We start from the raw sequence: 17,924 nt of genomic DNA on the forward strand, positions 1-17,924 counted from the left end.
ATTTATTTTGTCAATAATATTTTGTGTATAGAACTGAATTATGACAAAAACTTAATTTAATGTTTATTGTCAATACTTGATTAAAGAAAGTATAATTAAGTATTATATTTCTTTACTTTGTTAGTATTTAATAATGACTCCGGCTAAAAGGTGGTTGATATATTCGTGGATGTGAATTTTAAATTTCTATTCAATTTATCCATCATTTTTAGTGTTTTTTATATATCTTTTTTTGTTATTTATTATTTTCTTTTTTAATCTTTGGTCCGCTCTTTTGGGCAAAGATGGGGATTTAGAGAATAGATAGTTGTTTGTTAGATAGTTGTTCAAACTTGTACCAGTTTAGAAAAATATAAAATCAATTGAGGAACTTGATGTCCAAAAATTTGAAAAAGGCAGGGAGAGATTAACTAACCTGTACTACTTGAAGTGTTGATTATGAATTCATAGCCCAAAATCAGGTAGTAGTCGTTTGTAATATTGTGTCAGTCTGTATTTACTTTGTCCAATCCAGTTATGTCTTAAGAAATGATAAGATTGGTAGTCCTTCGGACTCTCAGCACTAGAGCCTATTAATAAATAACAGAAGTAAAGTTGATTGACGTCATCAATGACCCAACTTAATAAGTTTGAGAACTCATGACAACTAATTTTGTATCTCCTCTCAACCTTGACCGTCAAAATGGGAAAAAATCCAGGGAAAAACAATTAGTAGCTAGTCTTTTGTGTATTTTTCGTGTAACAAACTATTAATTATTATTTAAATAATAGTTATTAACTAATATATACATTGAATAAGACATAGGGTAACTTTAAAAAAATATTATCTCTAAGATGATTTGACTGTCTGTAGCTTCTTGAGAAATAAAATGGTACATGCTGAGAATATATTTCCTTAGCAGCCTCTAATTGACTAAAATACATCTATATTTTTAGGAAATAATATCGTTCCGGAAGTTGTAGTAATTTCACTCTGTCTTGCTTTCTTTGACAATTATTATTATTAAACAATGTTCAGTCCACATTGATAATCTTATCAATGACTGTGCTTGAAATGACAATGGCCCTTAATTGTTACAAATGTAAATCAAAATCCTATTTAATACCTCTTAGAGTTAATAATAAGTAAAGTCACCTGTTCTTTAAATCATAAAAGAGTCAACTTAAAGAAAATTATAAATTATTTAAACATGTAAATGGAAATAAACAACATTTTTTATTTATTTAAACATTGGAGAAAAATTTTTAAAATCCAAATTTACTCACAAAAAAATTAAATTATTTGAAAAAAATTCAAAATTCCACAGATATTCATAGACCATTAAACTTTTTTCAGACAAATTTCAAAAATCCATAGCTATTTACCACAAATTAATTTGTACCAAATAAAAGTTCAAAAATTTCTAGATATTTAAAAAAAAATTAGTTTTTGGGAAAAAATAATTATTAAATAATTTGTAGGCTATTTTTTTTTTCGGGGGGCGGGAGGAGGGGTAACTTAAATTTAAAAAAAAAAATCAAAAATACATTCCTATTCAATAAAAATTAAATATAAAAAAAATATTATATTTCTAAAATTTTTTTAAAAATTCTGATCTATTTCCTGAATATATACTATATGACTTTTTGGAAAAACATTTAACGATCTACAACTATACTCTAAAAATTAAATTTATCCAAAAAAAAATTGAAAATTCGTGTTAAATTTTGTGAAAAAAAATTCCATCATTAAACATCAAATATCCTTAATTTGGGAGGCAAAAGGTATTTAAAATGAGGGATGTAGAATCTTTAATTTTTAATATGATGTATCGTACAAACTACTGGGGAAGACAGACAGTTTTTTGACGTATACTGCAACGAAACATATTTTATGACGCCACTAGTGCTACAAATTTACATTTTTATGTATCGTACCGAAGGCTCGACAAGACAGACAAACTTTGACGAAACGCAACATATTGTATGATGTAACTATTAAAAAGCGGGGTGAAAGTCAAACGTTAGTTGTATTTACGTAGTGGTACAACCTTGTATTTCTATGAAACCTGAGTTTAACCAGGATAAATTAAGAACTTGTCCATTTTATGGAGTAATGATATTAACTTTGAGCCTCCAAAATTGCATCTCCATCAATTATAATGCAATTTATAATGTAGAAATGTTTAACAAAAAATATTCCTTTTAAACCTTTTTTATCTGATAGATAATGGTAAAAAAGAGATTTTGATACAGAAATCCTGTCTCTAATTTCACAATTATGAAAGTTATGACCCATTTATAATGGGATTTTCATTTCTTTTTTTCTTTCCTTCTGTTGATGTTATAACTTACACCAAAATCGGTGATCTAATATGACATTTCAATAAAACAACACAACTTTCTTAAATTTCAATAAAATTCAATGAATTTTTCAGGAATTAAAGAATATGTATAATACTGTGCAAAAAAAAAAGCTTTTTTTAAATACCTGCAATTGAAAAAAATAATTAATAATATGTCAAAGTACATTCATATAGCAATGTAATGAGGATTGAAGATGCTAATTTTGGGTTGAAATAAATGTATTTTCCATCAAGAAATTGATTAAAAACTTTACAAAGAAATGTTTTAGTGTCCATTAGAATTTGTATTTGATTTATTTTACCCTATCCGTGTTAGTGAAGACTATTTTTAGAGAATTTATTTATGAGCAAATGTTGCATTTAAACGTGTTGAAATTTTTTGAAACTGTATGAAAGATTAAAAATTTATCTACGTTAAATATGAATGACTTCAAATTGATTTTCCCCGTCTAACTAATAAAATAAAGCATTTCTGATGGGATCCTCAAAACAGTTCGGGGGTCAGCGCACGCCTACTCCATTTTTTTCTCACCACAAATCACTATTGTTTAACATATGTACCCATATAATGAAAACTGAATACGCTCTAAACAATATCATTTACGATTGTAAAATATGGATTTTTTTTTTTTGCAGAGGGCTTTATGTTAAGTATCAAAGTGTAACATTACTTTTATTTTTTGCTAGACTACCAAGGATGACTTTTTTTGTTCATACAAAGCACTTTTGGTAAGCCTATTGATCACAAATATTTTTCTATGGATTCTTTTTATACTCATAAGAATCAACAATGATTCCGAAATGGACTTGCAAGATAAAATAAAGGAGGAATCGAGCCCTTCAACCAAAAGATTTAACCATAATTCAAATTTTGGTGATGAAGCACAAATAAACAATGTATTAAGTCCACAGAATCATTTTAAATCCTCAGTTCCGGAGGGAATTCGAATTGTCATAGGTATTCCATCTTCGATGAGAAGGAGTGAAAACTATTTATTTCAAACACTGAAGACATTATTTAAGGATAAGGTCAGTCAATACATTTTCTAAAAGTTTTGTTAATATTTTAATTATCTGTGTATACATATATATAAAATAGATATTGTGTGTGAGTCCCCACCGTTGAATCTATGAGACTGACCTTTCTTACGCTAAGATGCAAATACTTATATTATACCTAAAAAACAAAAACCGGTTTTTTTAAGCTCAAAAAGAACAGATCTATAAAACAAAAAGTGACTGGTTTCTCAAAACACAGCTTTAAGAACAGTCGGTTTATAAATTCATTTAAAATCAAAAAAGTTATGGCTCAAAATAAGAAATCAGTGACAATTTCATATTTTTTCAGATGCAAAAAATAGATTTCCTATGGAATATTGGATTTGTAGATAAAATTGAGTAGGTAGGAATTCGTATGAATGTAAGTTAGATACATAAAAATGGATGTTTATCTGAAATATCTGTCATTTTCCGAATAATTTATTATTTATTTATTATTTTTCATCAAAAGGCAATTAAAATCAGAAATGATGCCTTTTGTACTAAAATTTTTAGACACAAACATAAATAAAAAAAGTTATAATTTCATTTACCTTTCATTTTAATAACTTTAGTAATAGTTTAAAAATGAACCTGTTATCGATTGCTATTTTTTCGAAAACATTATTCTAGTATAAAAATTTTCTTTTTGCAAGTATGATTTTTTTTTTTTTTTTTTTTTTTTTTGTGATATGATACTCTTGATAATTTTTGACATTGAGCTACTTTTCTTTTCAAAATTAGCGCCCATAAGTTTGTTTTGATTAAATAATTTTTTCAGAAAAATAAAAAATGAACTTATCATCAGCTACATACATTTTTCCAAGCCTATATGTTGATATGTTATTTCCAGTTTATAACACAAGTTTTTTTTTTTTTTTTCAAATTAATAATAATAAACATGTATTAGCTATAATTACTCTAGCACGCACCAAAGGTGTTTAAGCGTTAAGAATAAATAACATTGACTATTGACATTGTCAATGTGATTTCCCGCTTCCTCTTTGTCCGAGTAACGCTGGGTAACCCTTTGCTAATGATACTTAAATACCTTTCAAATTATATATATATATATTTTTTTTGTGAAAGATAAAGCAACTTTTAATTAACATTTCAATTTAACAGACATTTTGCCTTTCTAGGATATTTTGACGAATAAATACTTGATTATTGTTATGTTATCTACTTTTAACCATACATGGAGAACTTCAGTGAAGTTCAATATACTCAGCAACTTTTCAAACCAAATTAACTCTGGGATTCTTCAAGTTATCTTGCCAGAGAAGTAAAATTAATCAAAGTTAGTTAATGTGGGCTTATACATCTATCATGCATGTACTGTCGACAGGTTCTTCCTTTATTTTGTTTTTTCCTTGAAATGTTGGAAGGGAAATAGCTCAAAATGTTTTATTTTTAAAAATGAAGAAATTTATTATATAAACCAAATTGATCAATGTTTAAAGGTTGCACATAGAGCATTTGAACTTTCTACAATACATAAATATTTGAATAAAATAGCATATTTTTGTTTAAAAAAAAGGTCATTGGAGACCCATAATCAAAAAGCCAAAGTCAAAATAAAGCAGACCAATGTTGTTGTTTTTTTACCATGAGTATTTATCTTCTTGGCAGTCATGAAAGTGTTTACAGTGACGTTTGGACTACATGTTTCCAATATTTTATTTACATTTTTGACAATTGGTTTTCCAAAGCATAGTGCATCTTTGACAAAAAAAAAAATAATAATGTCAGAACAGTACAATATGGCATATTGTCCCAATGCTGACGTCCATTTTTGACTTACATTCAAACAAACATTAGTTAAATAATCACAAAACTGTCTAACAAGTTTTTTTTACGCCATCCAGTGTAAACAGATTGCACTTATCCAACTTGAGATACATATTAATAAAGTTATGTTTTAGAAAAAGAATGGATTACTATTTACTACGCCTGGTATAAACTACTTGGTTGATCTTATCTTGTGGTACACATTTTATTATTTTCAATCCAAAATGACATATGTGCAAAATCACGGAGGAGATCTTGATCTTATCTCTGAACAGAGCATGCTGAGAAGTTAGAAGAGAACAAAGAAGATTCTAAATTTTCTCAAGGCCATCAAAAATGCGTGCAACATTTTGTTCTTTTCTGATAATAAAAAAAATCAACGTTAATGCCACTCTGAATAAGCAAAATATCTTCACATACAGGCAGCGGGGATCAAATTGTCGCCTACTTTAAACCTTGATAACTTGAAGACGACATTATCAAATAAAAAGCCGGTTACCAAATAGAAAAGCTATTCTTGTCAGCTGACGATATGTAGTTCAGTTAGCATCATGCCGTCATCATATGAGGAGATAAAAAGCTATAAGCGGAACAAGGAGCTTTCGAGGTCCGCCGTAGTCATGGCATTGGTTAATAATGGAGGGGAAATCTCCAATTCAACGATTGCTTCAACCTTAAGAGTGAATTTACGGACTGTTCAGCGTATCAGTAAGAAGTTAGAGGACACCTGGGATGTTGATGCCACAATAAAGAGGGCACCCAAGGAGGAGGGCGCCGACAGGAAGGTCAGGGACACCGACTTTGTCGACAAGGTGAAGAAGATGGTTGAGGATGATCTTACCAGGTCCATGAAGGCCGGAGACAGGCCCTGGGTGTGGCAACAGGACTCAGCACCCTGCCATGTGTCCAAAATATCCATGCAGTGGTTAACCGAGAACTGTTATGACGTCGTAACCAAGGATTTGTGGCCTCCTAACTCTCCCGACCTTAATCCTTTGGACTATTTTGTCTGGGGCTATGTCGAGAGACATACCAACAGATATCCCCATAGCACCAAGGCCAGCCTGATGGACTCCATCAAGGAGGTGTTCGGCAACATGGACAATGAGATGGTCAGAAGAGCGTGCGGCCGGTTTAGAGGCCGTATTGAGGCTTTTATTGATGCCAACGGTGATTATATCGAATGAATGGCTACTCTATATCTTCTATATGCTCTTCATAGTTTTGATTTTCAATAAAAAAGTTAAAAAATGTATATTTTGTGTTGTTTTTGGTAGAAAAATATTTTGGCGACAATTTGCTCCCCGCTCCCTTTATAAACCGTTTTTTCTCTTCTAATCCCTATATTTAGTTTTAAATATTGAACTTAACCCTCTGTTAATTAGCCTGGATATTTTACACCCCAGGATTGATATAAATACTTCTTATTCCTTTGAGTCTACAAATTATTTTAGTTATGCTCTTGTAAAATTGAATCAGATTATTCTTGATTTATCTTGAGTATGCCTTTGTTTAATCGAGGTTTAGTGAATATAATTAAGTGTTTTGCTCAAAAATCGATCCTTTGTTTTTCCCTTTGATATATTTGAGTCCTTTGTTTTCAATGTAAGGACTCAGACATACTCCTAGAACGGTAGCTTCACATTTTTAATATTTTAACTTTTATTTTATATAAATCACGTAACCTCGTAAAACTGCATGGGTACTAGAGTGATTTCCAAAACTCGTACAAAGTAATGGATATTTTAAAATAAGAATAACAAATTATTTATTTTTCACTCACAAAAAGGTTTTACTGTTTCTCGATGTTTCATACTAAACAAGTAGTTTTATAATTTTAGAAGGTGGGAGATAAATACTCTTACAAATTATTAACCTTAAGTAACTCCTAAAAGTATTTCGTATTAAACAACAGATCCATTGGCAACAAAGTTTACTAATAGTATTTTTTGTTTACCGTCCTTCATTTACGGGAATAGAAGGCAAATATGATGCTAAAGATTATGGAAGAGATACCCAGAGATTTTTATGAGCTTACAGGCTATAGAAACGAGCAGAACCTTCATAAAATACACTATAGACGAACACAAAGAGAGATATAGTGTCAAAGACCGTCCTCAAAGTAGTTGACTACGAACAGTATGGACTACAAAGAACATCAAAATCATACAAGGGAGGATTCGTCTAATTCCAAAGGTGAGTATCCGTAAAAACCCATGGAATCCGTATGAGCCCCACATCAATGAAAAAACTTGTAAAAAAGGATATGAATATATTCACTTACGTTGTTCATCTGAAGAGACAGCTGAAGAAAAAAACTTCCCAGTCTGTTAAAATCCAGCATGACTCTCAATATTATCTTAAGTCATAAGAAAGTTTTACATGTCGAGGCTAAATGGAGCTCTCAATGTGAATGGGTCTTGCCCATAAAAGAATCTGACACAAAAACCAGTCATTGATGGTCTGGGGAGCCCTCGGCCAATTCCGTTAAGGCAACTCCAGTCTTTGTATCCTTTATTGTTACAATTAACATCTTCAAATGCATAAACACCACCCTTGAGAGATGTCAACTTCCACGAGAAAAATCTTACTTCATGGAAGATAATTAAACCTTTCATCAATATTGAGGTCCTTATCATACGTCAAATATGTTGCAGGGGTTGTGCAAGACTTATTTCCTTATCTTTGGATCCGTGAGCTTGGATTCCAACAAGTTCATGTTTTGAAGGTCATGGATTTTGGAATCTGGTCCATTTTGGTGGACAGGTACTGCAAGAAACTTGATCTAAATTTCGATGCACTTGTAGCATCCCTAATTTGAGAATGGAATGACATTAACATGGAAATTGTCAGGGCCAACCACGATGATGAGTTCCCCAACAGACTCAAGGCTGTAATTGTGACAAAATTAGACAACCCTGAATAATATTCTTGTCACTTATTTATGAGATAGCCAGTAGTGTTCATATAAAATTTGAGGTATTTAATCATCTTAATGAAAAAGTAACAAAGGATTGTTTATCTTAAAGTATATATGGTTCACTCCCAGGGGCGTCCGCAGGATTGTATGTAAAAAGTTTATTTGTTTTTTTTTTTTTTTTTTTTGCAGAGACTTTTGAAAAAAAGAAAAAAAAACCCATAGCTATTTCCCAAAAAAATAATTTTTGTAGTAAAAAAGATAGTAAATTAAATTCCAAACTATACATACAAAAAAAAATTTAGAATTTTTTTGAAAAATCTGAAGTTGTTCGCAGAAAAATAAACTCTGGGAAAAAAAATTTCAAAATTGTTATTTTTATAATTTTAAATATTAAATTTTGTAAAAAAAAAAATTCCAAAATCTATAGTTATTTACAAAAAATTAAATGTTTAGTAATAAAATCATTTCAAGGAAACGGTGTTCATTACGGAAGACGTTGTTTACATGCACACGTATGGTAGATGTAGAAACTCATCATTACATGTGAATGTTGTGTCGGTCCTTATTCCGGACTGTGGTACATTCCGGTCCCACATGTCGGTCCTTAAAGTAGTTTACTTTATCCTTTTTGACGTCATTGAGGGTATGTGGTTTTTTTTCTCTTTCTTTAATGATTGTGTTGTATCTGGTGGTTCAGATAGATTGGGGAAATCTTTAAATACTTATAACGAAGAAACTAGAATAGGTCAAACTATAATTTTGTTATTCTTTGAAAATATTTAATGGCATTCAATTATTCATCATAACATCACCTCACACAGATCTAGTTTTCTCGTTGTACTGGTGTTGGTTTTGTACTTTTAATTTACTTTCCCTGAATGGATGGAGCCCAAGGAAGAAATTAAAACTGTGTCCCACAAGGCCAAAGAAGTTCAGGAATGTCTCGGCCAAAAATTTACTCACTTTCAGAGACCGCTATTTTGGCGAAAAAAACATCCTGGACCGGAACTTATTCGATTTCTATCCCTGGGTCGAGCATGAGGTTTGTACCAAGTCTGTGGATGTCCAGAAGAAGTTTATTACCCATACAACGGCAAGGCTGAATCTGCACAAGGTCAACCTGTCCTGCTAATACTTCCAGCAGCATGAGGAGAAAAAAATATAGTTTTACCCCCATCCAGTTCATTCATTTTCCAAATTTATTTGGACCATACTGTAGAATAAACTATATTACTCAGTAAGGATATTGTGTGCGGCAATATCATTTTGTATAATGCGTGACAATCAGGCTGTAATTAAGGCTAATGGTTCCTGTGTTTTTATTGATGGGATTTGGATTTTTAAGAAAAATTGAAGGATTTATAGTTGTAAGGACCGGTTTAAAGACTGGATTGGACCCAATAAATAAGGACTGACACATTACTTAACAATATTCAATCTTTTAACCTCTACTTTACTTTTCAATATAGAGACTATTATCCAAACGAAATGCTTAGAGCCTTTACCAGTGATATGGATAAAGATTATTTAATATGGATGAAGAAACAGAGTATGGACTTTGCATATCTATATCGCTATACATATCAAAAGTTTAATTTCAAATATTTCCTTCAGTTAGAGGATGACTCATTGCCACAAGTTCTTATTTATCAAAAATGGAGTCTTTTGTTCAAAAGTATGAAACTTTGGACGATTGGGTGTATATGCATTTTTGCCGATTGGGAGCCATTGCAAAACTATTCAGAAAGTAAATAATAATAAAAGAAATTGGTTGACAGAGTGGGTTGCCAAAACTTGCCGTAGCATTTAATTATGAATTCATCCCCATTATTTTTAATTCAAGCTTTCATTGTACAAACAAACGACAGCTGCAACAAAAATAAACAAGCTCTGTTTTTATACCATGTCTCTAAGTATTAAAATGTCAAAACAACAAAAAAGACAACGCTTTCTACAATCGGCCGGTGTTTGTGCTGAAAAGAATACAGGGACTGTTGGCGTCTCCATCAAGACTGCCAACATTCGGCCTCCCTCTATTTGATCTCAATACCATGGACTTTTCCGTTGGGGTTTCTTAAAGAAGAATGTCTGCCCCCCTTTCATCCAAATTTGAATTTGCTCCATCCCGATAGCGTAGTACGCCATGGACCCGGTTTTCATCGTTAATATCTGCCAATCTGTTCACTGGCGTATGAAGTTTTTTTATTTTTGTAATTTATTTATTTATAGGAATTTTATATTTTTATTTTTAAACCTATTACAAAATTTAAGTATTTAAACCTATTACAAATAGGTTGAAATAGTATTTAAACCTATTACAAATTGGTTTAGAGTATTTAAACCTATTACAAATTGGTCGATAATAGTATTTAAACCTATTATAAACCAACTTGTAATAAGTTTAAATACTATTACAAACCTATTACAAATTGGTTTATAATTGTACACTTATATTTAAAAAAATAACGTTTTTGTAATTGAGCTATAACAAGTTTTGAGTCCCCACTCTTTAGATGGCAAAAGTCAAAAAGAACAACAAAATACAAGTTTCCTATTTAATTAAAGAATTACTTGATACGCACAGGGCTGTAGAACCGTGTGTGTTGTGAGGGGGGGGGTATTTTTGTAGTGATTTTAAAAAATAGCTTTACTTTCTTAAAAAACGAAGTCATTAAACTAAATATCCTCAACGTCTACGGCAGGGATGTCCAACCTGTGGTCTAATTCTTCGGTGCATCCCGCTATTCATTCTCACTTCAAGTATTTCATTTCACTTCAAGTAGTATATCTTAGAAATATTGTCGCTGCATTTTTTAAAAAACTCGTAGAAACTGCATTTTATGCATACGAATAGGTCACTGCAATATATTTTGCATAGAAAAATATATGACGTCATCTCGTATTTTCTGAAACTCTAACAGGGTTACCAGACTGGCCTGTTTTGAAGTAGTTTGGCATTGAAAAATTAAATTTGGGATAAATATTAAATAAATTTAATTTAATAGGCTCTGCAGCCAATTAAGATATTTCAAGTTATAATTTCAACCATTATCTGAGCAGGTTTGACACCCTTGGTCTAGGGAAAGAGAACAAAAAGGTCAAAAAATAGTTATTCCATTGAAAATTAACCAAATTATTGATAAAAAAGGTCTTTTTTTATTTTCAGGAATGACAAGGGGCAATCTTATTTTCCTTAAGGTCATCTCATATTAAAAAAATTTTTTTGGTAAAATATCCTTCAGTGATTACAAATTTGTAATTAGTTTCTTCGTATTAAAACAAGTTTCTGAGAATTTTCAATCACCGATTTGAGTGTTTTTGTTTGTGCTGAGACAAATAATCCTAGAATGGGATGTTTTTCTGGAATTAGTAGCTGACAAATGAGTAATAATATCCTATTCTTCTATTCTAATTCTTATGCATTACTAGTATTTTACTATTTGTTACATTTTTAAGAAAAAAAAAAACTATTTCCCTAAAAATACAGGAAACGACAAAGTGGATTTATGACTTAAGTCTTATTTTTATATAATAAATTTTTCCACACTACTTCAGGGGATTCGTTCCAGTTTAATATAACAATATTAAATAGCAATTCATTTACAGACTAGACATAGTCTTGCTTTTAATGATGCGTAGTCGGAGATAATATCTTAACAACTCAAAAAAATTTAAAAAAACTGTTCAGATTGCCATCAACAAAAACTCAAACACAAAAATATGCTTCAGATTAAAAACCCTTCATTTTATGGAGAATAAGTTTATCATTCTTTACCTTGATTTCTGATTTTTCCCTCACTCAAATGTTTCTTCAAACCAAAAAAAAAAAAAAAAAGAGTAAAAATACTCATCATTTTCAAATGTTTTAATTTCTAGAAGCAAATTTGACTAAAAAAACAACTATTTACTGATTATCAAACAACGTGTCAAGTACCAACAACCAGAAAATGTTTTTAAAAAAGTAAATTATTTTACATGTATAAAGGTTGGTTACCAAATCTATCATGTGTGGTCTATGATCATGCAATCTATTTCTGAGAACTTTGCATATTATGTCCTTCCGATGTCTGTTTTAGAGGGAAATGATCTTTGACTATTTTCATGGTAGGTCCCCTCCATACTCCTTACAGCTTGAGCACTCATAATATGATTCGTTTTTAAATTGGCCCTCCCAAAATTAAATAATTTTTGCTCTTTACTAAAAAATTTAATGTTATATACATATTTTTTTTTTATATTTAAAATTTAATTTAAGGTTCAAATTGTTTTCAAAAATAAATTATTTTCTAGGAATAGCTACAAGTTTTGAAATTTTTCTTCAAAAAATTTATAACTAAAATATATTTTGCTCAAAGAACTAAATATTTAAAATAATACGTTTGAAAAAAATTTCCAAAAAATTTAATTTTCTCCGAATAACTTTGGATTTTTGAATTTTTTTCCAAAAAATTTTATATTTATATAATTTTTTTTTAACAATTTAGTTTTCAGTAAATAACTTCGGATTTTAGAAATTTTTCTACAAAAAATCGAATATTTAAATAATTTTTTTAATTGTATGTTAGAAAAATAATTTTTATAATTAAAAGATTTATTTTTTTTTTTTGGTAACTAGGTGTGAATGGTGGAGTTTTTCTACAAAATTCCAAAAACCCAACCCTTCTTAAAATATATTCCTATGAACGCCCTGTATAGGAACATAATAACATAGGACCAATCCACCTTTCTCGGATCCAGGTCGGTTCTGATCTTTAGATTTTAATACTCTGGTAAATTATGGGTACCCAAACTATGGGATCCAGATCTGAAGTTTAAATTACACGACAAATGTTTTTAAATTATTAGCATTTTATAAACTCCAAAGAATTGGCTACCTACCAACTTAAGATAAAAAACTTTTTTTTCTTCTACTTTTCTTTGAAAAAGTAGAATGACACAATAAACAATGTGAAATAACATAGATTAGAATAACCACAATATGCAACTCTTTATGGAGATATATGATGCAGTAATTGTTTAAGCTTTTAAAGATCAACAAAATATCTCAGATATTTTTTATGACCCGTAAAAGTTTTGGTAACCGAATTCGGTTTGTGTCTTAGATCTTTTCGGAGAATACAAACTTATTCATAGTGTACTCAAGTACTTTGGCTTCCCATTCAAGACTTATCCAATCTTAATACACGTAACCTGGTACACTAATGATGGGACGATTACAAAAAAATCCCGACCGATTCTGATGCAGTTTGAGTTTCCCCGTTGCCGATTATAAATATTTTATATAATAGATAAAAATACCAATTTAAACTTTTTGTGAAAAAAATTAAAATATTAGATTTTAGGGAGAAAAAATTGAGTTTAAATAGTTTAATAGTAGTACATAAGAATTGGAATCGCAAAAATAAACATTATTTTCAAGATGCCGACCCCGATCCCATAAAAAACACCTGATTCTGTGATTTTGATTAATCGTAACATGTAATATTTTTTTTAAATAACTAGGATTAAGTATAAAACAACACTTGTGTAAGCTATTAAAGATCCAGAAACCCCCCTCAGATCATTTTTATGTTTGGTTCAGGTCTCAAATCTTTTCGGAGAATACAAATTTATTGATAAAGTAACCGTATCCTTTGGATTTGATTCAACGACCCGTCTTATCTCTATACCCATATATACGTACACTGAACATTCATGATGGATGTGATAAGCCCACTTAACTTATTCTCAAAATCATCCTTTTCATAGATCGGATATGTTCATACTTTCAGCAATGTTCAAAGCCTTCTACAATAAGATTCCGTGTGATTGGGTTTTGGAGCTGTTCAGTATAGGAAAGTCTTTTAACTGCGTCACCAATAAAGGATCAAGATACATGACAGCTGCGAGGAACACTACGTGCATGTCAAAACTTTTTCCAACAATAAATAATTCCTTATTTCAACACATTGGGAGGGAGTCTTCTCTTTTTGGAAAGGTTCAGAATGCAATTGATAATACCTTCAGGGATTAATAAAAGCTGGAAGAGCTGTAGTCCCTCTCCCAAGTATCCATATTTCCCAAAAATATATTTCTTCATATTTTTTTTAAATACTATTTCTATGACTAGAAAGAGATATTTGATTTTTTTTTTCCAAAAAAATTAATTTTTTGTGGGTGAATATGGATTTTTTTTTTTTCAAAAAATTCCAAATATTGAATTGAATTTCCGAATTTTTTTTCCAAAATATACAATTTTTTGAAAACAGTTTGATATTTTTATTTTTCTTTAAATATATATATATATATATATATATAAGTCTTCCAAAGCCCCGGATTAGAGCAAAGCTAATTCATAAAAATCAAATTCCACAAAGAATAAAGAGGAACCCAATATATGATCTCGTAAAGAATTTGATCTACTTGTTAAAATTATAAAATTATTATATTTTTTTTTTTTAATAAATTATAACTGTTGTTTAAAGTACTCTCAAATATGAAGGTAAATGTTTATTTATGGAATGTTGGTACGAAATAAGACGCAGGGTATTTGTTATTTTAAATTAAATGAGATGTATACGCAAGGTTGTGCCCTTATCTGTCCAGCAGTTCCGGTTCTTGAACTGCGAGAACAGGAACCAACAAAGCCAATCCGAAACTGCAACATATTGCATATCGATTTTTTTAACTATTTTCATAAGCGACTTAAATTTTTGGGGGCCTGCTGGAACTTGGGGCACAATGCACACTCCGTATAAGGTAGCTGTTGCCCTGTTAGTATCTAATATCATTTTGTGGGCCCGAAATTTTAGCCAAGCCCCTTGTTTTAAGTTCCTGTTACCAAATTGAGCCTGTATAAAAAGAATCAATACCAAAGACCTGAACTGAGACCGATAAATCTGAACCGAGGCCGGAACCAATAGAACTGCAGATCTGGAACCGGGCACACCCCTGTTTATATGTCTCTATTGTTTTTTATTTTATGATAATTGATGTAATTTTGGATTTTTGAATCAAAATATGTAATGTGTATTACTATAAAACGTATAAAATGATGTTTAATATTGGAAAAATAATGTAAATTTGTCCCAAAATTTCAATGTATATTTGGGTCTATATTTGGAAAATAGGGCATATTGCAAAATGCCCGTTACAGTAAGAATTATTCAGATTGCCTAGGCAATCTGCATATTGAACATTCCTATAAATTTTAGGCGTTTTTCCTTGTTTACAGGCTTGAGGGCTTGGCGAGGGGTTCTCTTGTAGACCTTGTAGGCCAAGATCTTTCTTAACTATCCAGTTCATGGTCCTTCTACTGATGGGGGTCTTTGCCTCTCTTGTCCACGACAGGCTTTTTAACGGACGCAACCATTTTGTCCGACCTTGGATGCCTTGACTTAGATCTTGTGGTCGCCTCAGGAGTCCCTTTGGCTACCACGCTGTAAACGGTGGTGCGGCTGCAATTCAGAACCTGGGCAATTTCAGTGGGAGTTTTTCCCCGCGCGGAAAGTTCTAAAATTGCGACTCGACGTCTCTACATATTATGGGCTGTTGTTTACCTGTTGCCATTTAGATTTTGCTGGAGTTTTGTATATAACTAGTCAAGAAGACCCTTGCCTCGAAGTATAAATCGGTTTCAACTCAATAAAATCACAAATATGTGCGTGGCATAAAATATAATGGAGTGTTCAGTTTTAGACGCGCACACCTGTAAAATGAACTGCAGCTTTACGTATCACTTTGTTTCAAAAAATCATCCTACTAGCAGACAGGTAAAAACATTAAAAGCGCCATACTAAGTTTGAATATTTTCCTATTCATTAGTAAAAAAATATCAAAGTTGATAGACAAAATAAATTTTTATGCGATGAAGAAGTTTGTAGTCCCTAATATAAAATTGGATATATTAGGCACTACAAACTTCTTCATCAAACGTTACTCTTCTAATTAATAAAAAAAAAAAAAATAAACCTAAATAAGCTGGAACATTTTTCTATTCATTGAATCAGTTTTTATGAGATGAAGAGCGCTAAAAAAATAGTGAGATGAGTGTCATGTTTGTGATATGCTCATTCCTTTGCAGTCACTGAACCTCGTGCAACCGTTCACATCTAGAAAAGTGTTGGTTTTTTTATTGAAACTGCGACAGTGCTAAATAAAGAAGAATATAATTTGAGTACAATGATTATTAACAAACTCTGTGCATCATATTTACTACGTTAGTACTAAAAAACCAATTCTTAGAACATGTAATTAAAGAGAAAACGAATTTAATTTTCGACCACGAATCTCCAGATTTCTCATTGCCAATGACTTTTAATACATGAGGTATTTATAGGAAGAAACACTCCATACAAAACGTAAGAGCTCTTTTTTAAATTCTTATTGTGACTTGTTCATACTCTGTAGCATACACAAAAAGTAAACTTATATCGCTCTCCTTTACTGTTAATGTTAGAGTACCACTGTTATTCCCTATGACGTCAAAAGCTTGCATAGAAGTCGGTACAATTCATCCAATTGAAAATTCTAGCCAACCCGATGATGGTCTAACCTTGTATTTCTATTAACCTTCGTAAAAAACTTAATATATGAGGATAATTATACCTATTACGCACAAGCCGAGAAAATGACGATTGAAAGTGATTTGCGCATTTCAAGTAATGGGTGTCTATAGGACCACCGTCTACGCCGTCAGCAAATCAGGAAAAGGAAGACGTGCTCAGTTTAAAGGCCAAACTGGACCCAGAATGTACAAAATTTAATATTTCTTATAAAATAAAAATAAATGAACAAATGGAAAAAAGGACACAACATGTGAAAAGAAATTCACCAGCACACACTGGAGAAGATTTAACCCCTACGTCGTAAGAGACGACAATGGTAAAAGAGTCAAAAGTAGACAAATGTAACGCATTAGTATATTTTATATAGCAAGAGATGGATTTGGAGTCGATAAAACTAAAGCAATTGACTTTGGGGAACATGTACTATCTAAATCCGAATTCACAACAAAAACCCCACAAAATTTAGTGAAAATGCATGAGAGAATTAATTTGCCAAAGTTTATTAAACTGAAAGAGTTTAATGGAAAACCATACAATGCCATCATAGATTCCTCAGAGTTTACTAGAAACAAGAATGAGAAAGAATTTAAGATTAAACTAAGAAATGCTGTTGATGTCTTCGTTTCCCAATTATTAAAAAATATCTAGAAAAATTCGTCGAAGAGTAATCAAAATCGACAGAGCTCTAAGATCAAAATCCATACATAAACTTATAACTGAAGATAAATATCTTCAAAGGATTACAAACAATGAATTTCTTTTTGCAAAAAGCTTGGATCTAGAAGTAACAAATGAACAAAAACCTTATTGTCTATAATATACCTTATCCCACAGGTTGTGCAAGTGAACTTGTGCATGGAAAGCCATATCACTCACAATCTCAGGAATCATTTGAAAGTCAAATGGACTCATTGAGGACATTCTTATGATATGGCAACATGACAACAAGGCAAGTTTGTTCAGTATGCCAAGAATCACCGATTTCACCACTCTGGTATTGGATGAACTTCATACAAGGCAATGTATGGTCATCCCATAAAGGTTGGTCTTGAGGGCTTAAATTTATCCAAAGAGTTTGATATAACCACGGAGTAGCATCTATTAATTGCTTAAAATAGCGCGTGATAATGAGATAAGACTACAACAAATTTTATTAATTAATAATTGTACAAAATTCATATGAGTTTACCAAATGGACTTTCAGCAAAAAAAAAAAAAAGGGATGTATCTTGAAACCAGGTTGTTTGATTGAAGTTAATGCTCCTTCAGATAGTATTGAAGCTC

The 17,924-nt window shown here is 31.0% G+C and overlaps 1 protein-coding gene across 11 annotated transcripts; it reads left to right on the top strand.

Moving 5' to 3' along the window:
* The first annotated feature begins 2,154 nt into the window (after window positions 1–2,154).
* On the top strand, window positions 2,155–15,155 carry LOC121124612 (alpha-1,3-mannosyl-glycoprotein 4-beta-N-acetylglucosaminyltransferase A-like). 11 transcript variants are annotated; one of them, XM_071891008.1, is made up of 6 exons: window positions 2,155–3,219; window positions 3,277–3,374; window positions 3,445–3,765; window positions 4,526–4,668; window positions 9,564–9,841; window positions 13,866–15,155. In XM_071891008.1, the coding sequence occupies exons 3-6, from the start codon at window positions 3,760–3,762 to the stop codon at window positions 14,105–14,107; spliced, it is 669 nt and encodes a 222-aa protein (XP_071747109.1). In that variant the 5' UTR covers window positions 2,155–3,219; window positions 3,277–3,374; window positions 3,445–3,759; the 3' UTR covers window positions 14,108–15,155. The 11 variants fall into 11 exon arrangements, 7 of the variants coding, with proteins under 7 accessions (XP_071747109.1, XP_071747106.1, XP_040575709.1 ...); XM_071891005.1 differs by lacking the exon at window positions 3,445–3,765 and having other exon boundaries at window positions 2,155–3,074; window positions 3,128–3,219; XR_011781760.1 differs by having other exon boundaries at window positions 2,155–3,374; window positions 3,445–3,747; window positions 13,843–15,155.
* Window positions 15,156–17,924: the final 2,769 nt, after the last annotated feature.

This window comes from Lepeophtheirus salmonis, chromosome 9, assembly GCF_016086655.4.
Source record: "Lepeophtheirus salmonis chromosome 9, UVic_Lsal_1.4, whole genome shotgun sequence".
Classification (NCBI taxonomy): domain Eukaryota; kingdom Metazoa; phylum Arthropoda; class Copepoda; order Siphonostomatoida; family Caligidae; genus Lepeophtheirus; species Lepeophtheirus salmonis.